This window comes from Branchiostoma floridae, chromosome 12 (genome assembly GCF_000003815.2).
Source record: "Branchiostoma floridae strain S238N-H82 chromosome 12, Bfl_VNyyK, whole genome shotgun sequence".
Lineage (NCBI taxonomy): Eukaryota > Metazoa > Chordata > Leptocardii > Amphioxiformes > Branchiostomatidae > Branchiostoma > Branchiostoma floridae.
The window spans coordinates 2,877,346-2,882,826 of record NC_049990.1 but is presented as its reverse complement, the minus strand read 5'-3'; the positions used below and the strand labels follow the sequence as shown (position 1 = coordinate 2,882,826).

The following is a 5,481-nucleotide window of genomic DNA, read 5'->3' as shown; positions in this document are numbered from 1 at the left end:
TTGTTCTGTGACAATGTGGCGAAGTAAGTTCCGAGGCTAGTTTCGAAATGATATATCTGTCAGACTTACTTTCAGTCCACTGAAGATGTTACGCACGTCTTCTTCGACGATCTGGTATGGCAGGTTGCCAACGTAAGCATTGTATGGTGGCTCCGTAGGGAGGGGTCTGTAAGGATTTAAAGGGGCGAGTAAGAACAGAAAGAAACAAACATGCCGATGCCGGGATCGAACCCGGGGCGGCAGATTACAAAACCAACGTGCAAACCACAACACCAAAAGCTCTAGAGCCACTGGCGTGGTCAGTTTGGCAGCGCTTAAACACCACTGTTACAGGTCCATCGGAACCACAGCCCCCACCACTGCCCCTATCCCCGTAACCCCCACCGCCACGGATGTATCCTCTCCAATATTGCTGACCAACTGCGCCTCTGGGTACAATATATACATATACAAGAGTGGTCTAGCAGTATCAAAAAGAATTCAAATGAATTTCAATTCGTCATGAAGTGCCCTTTGTATGATATGTTACGCATTAAGTCATTCACATTCCTTCGTCTAAGCACCACAGATTTCAGGGATCCAAATTGTCGGGATTTAAAATGTTCCAAAGGTCTAGAGTTAAACCTAGAGTTTTTGAATACCAACTCTTTAGCTTATGTCGTGGTTTTACCCTTGACAAAATGCGAACGGACAGCAGAATTAGCCAAACAGTTCTGAATCAAAGCCATGAGTTTGTTTTTCGTTGCGATCGAACAGACAACGCCAGACAATTTGTTGTGTGCAAAATGAAAGAATCTATGAAATAATGTTTGACCCTGACCCAACAACCACCTTCTTGGTTTCGTACAGGCAACAGATATCTAAAGGCCTACATCTGGGTTTATTTTCGATGAATTTAACGAACACTCCCGTCAATTTGCGAGTGGGACCAAGGAGTTTAAAATCATGTTTTCCTCCTTGGTGGGACAAAGGTACCGGCGACACCGCCATTTTCTCCCAACGATTTCTCTACAATCTTTATAACCTTACCAAAGGTGTCATTAGAAATAAGATTTTGTAAAGTTATTTGGTTATTTAGGTGTACTTACACATGGGAGTTGTCCGCCATGACTTAACAGATAAATCGACACCTGGAACAAAGACAATAAAGTTAGATAGTTGAAAACTATGGTGATTTCATTTTTGTGTGTGTGGTGGGAACTAGAATTTAAACTCTTATTTAGGAAGTTTAGGCATAATTTCCTTTTCTCTGTTGCGGTTTAAGATCATCTTTTTTCTGTACAATATGAACTAAATACACATATACATAATGCAGGTTAAAATCCTAGGACAGCCCTTTATCTCGTGGTATGATATAACCAGGAGTGCACAAGGCATTAAAAAGAATACGATACATTAGTCGCCATATGCATATGACAGATTAGGCGATTAAAACAGTACATTTTATAAAATCAAGACTGTGATGAATCACAACTAAACTTTAGTTTCTGTAGATAAACAGTCCTGAAGTACAGTCCCTGTAGGTGTGTTTCTGGCACAGTAAATACTCGAAGCATAAGGTCTCATTGATGAGTTTCTTCTTCCCATAGACTTCTATGTTACATTTCGTGGTTTAAATGGCCGCGTTCATAATGAAGCTACATGACATTTCAGCAGATTTTTCATTCCATGTCGAGCACATTTACCCTATATCGTGGGGAAAAATTGCCAATGTAAACTATACGTAGGAACTTTTTTTATAGCAATTACAAACTACGATTAGTCAATTCCCACAAAAGGCACTTTTTCGCTGCTATGGTACAACCGCACTATTCAGAACCCACGACTGTGTACCTCCGATCTAGCGCGCGGCTGCAAAACTTTACCTGCTAATTTCTTCAGTTACAAACAAGCTTTCACCAATCTAACTTTTGAGATCAGTTCCGCTGGCTAAAAGGGAATTTCTCACCGTTAAAAACATGCGTCCGTGCAGCCGTTCATTTTTTGGCTCGGATCTCTTGTACCCACTCGCGGAGTAATACATCAATGAGACCATAAGATGCACAGAGTGCGCACTTTCACAGTCTAGTAAAACGCTTTGGTTGCATCTAAAATACCTTGTATATGTAGCTAGTAAATATATTTCAAATCAGCTAACTTATCGTTATTGCAAAGATGGGTTACTTACCAAGAGCAAGGAGAGCCACGAAGAGAGACAAAATTCAAAACCGCAACTGGTCAGATATGTATTCGGAACTCAATTTATTCGTACTCGCAGTAGTCTGTCTCTTGGCTAATTATTTAATTATATTAATTATTTCACTCCACCATGCCGTATGTACGGAGCGAAATTTTGTTTTCGTCGCGTTTCTTCTTCTTTTTCTCCTGTCATATCTTCAAAGCGAGTCATCTCCGTCGTTCCTGGGCACAATGATTTGAAATGTGATTCAAGGGTAGAATGAGTTACAATCCCAAGGTGAGTCCCCCCCCCCCCCTTTTTGAAAGATGCATGCAAAAACATCGTTTCTCTGCTCGACCAAAAATTCTTTCGTCTTTTCGTGAAGCGGCTTGCAATTGAGGTCAAAGGACGGGGATATGAGGCGATTTCTAGACTTTAAATGTACATTATGAAGTGTCCATTATCGCATGAGATGATTTTCTCCAAATTCAATTTTGGAACTGTCCATTTTTGCATTAGGAGGAGGGTGGTGTGAAATATGCTGAATTCGCTCATAAGCAAGAACCTGTCTTTCTAGGTTTCTTTTGTCTCAGCGTTGTGGGCGTGCACAAATGGTATGTGATTCTTATCTACTAGCTGTAGTGCTCCTAAGAAGCCGGTGTATTTTCTATTGTTCGAAGAATTTTCTTTTACCGTCAATGAATGAATGAATGACAAAAAGCCACTCCTCCGAGGCCATTTCATTTTTCTTTGCCGGAAGTTGTCTGTCAACAATTTTCGTTTCAACTTGCCTAATGACGCAATTCTTGAAAACTGGGTCATATCATGTCAAACATTAGTGGTGCAGGCTGTTCTTCCATGCTGAGGGTTCAAAGGTCAGTGTTTGTTTATGTGTTGAGAATGACAAACAAAGATGGAGAAAGAGAAGGAAGTCCATCCCAGTAATGAACCGAGACTAGGGGGGGGGGACTTTTGGGATAGATTTCTCGCCGCAAAAGCGCCACCTACATGGGCTACATCTAGCGTCGAGAAGCAGAAGTCCAGCTAGAAGCTCTGGGGAAGGTGTCTGACAAACATCGAAACGTCATCAGCAGGTGTGAAAAACTGGTCGTGTAAGAGAAAACTCCTATGTTCTATGATCTACCAACCTGATGAAATTATTTTCGGAAAGAAGGAGTCAGTGACAAACCATCCTGATTTTTTGTTTGTAGACTGGATAAGCTAAGTAGCCATGATCGTGCTTTTGCATTTTGCAATTTCGCCAACAATGTTATGTTGTCAGTTGTGCAATGGTGGTGTATTTTCATAGCACTACAGGATATAACGAATATATTTATTATTTTGTGTACTCAACTATTCATATATACATTTCGTACTGCTCCGTTGTTAACGTTATGTTATTTATTGTGAAAAAAGGGAAAACATGATTTCGATAATTCGCGTAGATACCATTGCATTGAAACTTCAATTATTGACATTTTTCCGTTTGATTTTTCTTTAAAAAAATCGCAATGTACTCTACATGTATTAAAACTGCGAACTTTATAAAGGTTATTATAACAATATTGCTTCGGGATTGACCTAATAAACTTTTTCTCAATGTGCTATTGTGCCATTTACTTTATGTTAGTTAATGTTCAAACGCCACCGGGGATACACTGTACTTCATTGAATAAACTGTTTATTCAAGGCATACTGCTATTGTCCAGTTGCTAAGTGATTACTGATCGGTAGTTAGGGGTATGGTTCAGGCAAGCTGAATTACAGCTTATGCCGTAAGCGAACGCCCCCTGACAGATGCGACTGGAACTTCAGCCGATGATGATGCCTGGCATAGAACCATCTGTGAGAAAAGGAACATGCAGTTTTCTTATCGGTCACAATCACAAGCACTATATGAAGCATAAAGTGTATTACCATTATATCATACACTCTTTGCTTCATATGTGCATTTCAGTCTTTAGTAGACGAAACAATAATTACCAAAAGGTAATCATCCCATGAGCAATAAATCCATATGTTCCATGGCACGGGAATATATAAGTCTACGTAAGTTGCAGCTGCTCTGTTATACTTATTCAATAGAGCATCAAAACATCAAATACTGACTCAATCTATAAACAAGGTAAAGATAGAAGTTTCTATTAAGATTGCATTCATTTGCAACCCGCTGGTAGACTTACTATTCTAAAAATCAATCCTATTTGGCCATTTTTTTAGTAGATTTGTAATATTTACAGATTTATCATGTTTTACAAATGATTGTGGTAGAGACAATAGAAAAGCGGCCCCTACCGGCACACGGAGGATAGCAGATGGCACAGCCGTTGTCGTCCTTGCGGTAAACTGCGCATGTCGTCCAGTAATAGCACGGCATCGTGCTGCATCCTTCAGGTGGCTCTGTCGTCGAGATAAGAAAGCAGATTCAGATTCAGATTTATTTTAAGACATAGTAGCCTCCTTCAATGACGTCTCTTGTGTCGTGGCGTACGTTGTTTCTTTGGGATTGGGGTTGAGGGGGGGGGGGCTCGTCGTTTCGCGATTTGTATCAGGGAATACGACGGGAAAGGAACATATGCCGGGAAGGAAAAATGCCGGGAGAGGAATATACACTGGGGGGCTTGTACCGGCCCTAGTAGCCCCCCCCCTAAAAGAACCCCCCCCCCCACTCCCCACCCCAAAGAAACCACTTTCGTCAAGACCCTAGAGACGCCGGTGAAGGAGGCTATGACATAGCAGGAACAAGAGATAAACTCAGTGTACCTGAAACGCGTCAATGATCACATATTGTACTCCATCAACAGCGAAAAATTCAGAAATATACACCATTAAAGTTCTATACGTTGTCAGATTAACACATAAAATAACCTCTAACTATCAAAAACTAATTACTGATGCGAGAGGAAATGGTCGGAAAAGTGTGCCACAACCCTGCGGAGGGTCAGTCACAAAAAAGTATGTTATCAAGTGTAAGGCTTTCAGGTAAAAGGAACGTTTACAGATGCAATGTACTAAAAGAGTTCCAGGCACTAAAGCAAGGATGGAACTCAAGCTGAAATCCTCATAACAACTCTACGTGTATAGGGTGGCGCCGATCTCTATTTTCATAGCCCATGGGCCACACAGTTATGCAAACGCTACCGGCAAGGGGCTACTACTACACTGGTACTGGTGCATGTTTGACCACCAAAATCTTTCACATAAATGTCGAGCGCTAGCTAACATTTTTTACTTTTATTTGACCTTGATACACCTTATATTCCATAATCACTTAATGGAATATAAAATAATAAACATAATATAAGTCCATCTTCTCATAGTCC

The 5,481-nt window shown here is 40.7% G+C and overlaps 1 protein-coding gene across 1 annotated transcript in view; it reads right to left on the bottom strand.

The window, feature by feature from the left end:
- The window catches only part of LOC118428271 (eukaryotic translation initiation factor 4H-like), a 10,902-nt gene extending 8,629 nt beyond the window's left edge, over positions 1 to 2,273 (bottom strand). Inside the window, exons 1-3 of the mRNA XM_035838290.1 lie at positions 2,168 to 2,273; positions 1,089 to 1,130; positions 70 to 166 (exon numbers count right to left, since the gene is read on the bottom strand). Of these exons, the coding sequence (XP_035694183.1) occupies positions 70 to 166; positions 1,089 to 1,108 (117 nt within the window). The 5' untranslated portion in view covers positions 1,109 to 1,130; positions 2,168 to 2,273. The remainder of the gene's footprint in view (positions 1 to 69; positions 167 to 1,088; positions 1,131 to 2,167) is intronic.
- Between the last annotated feature and the right edge of the window lie 3,208 nt (positions 2,274 to 5,481).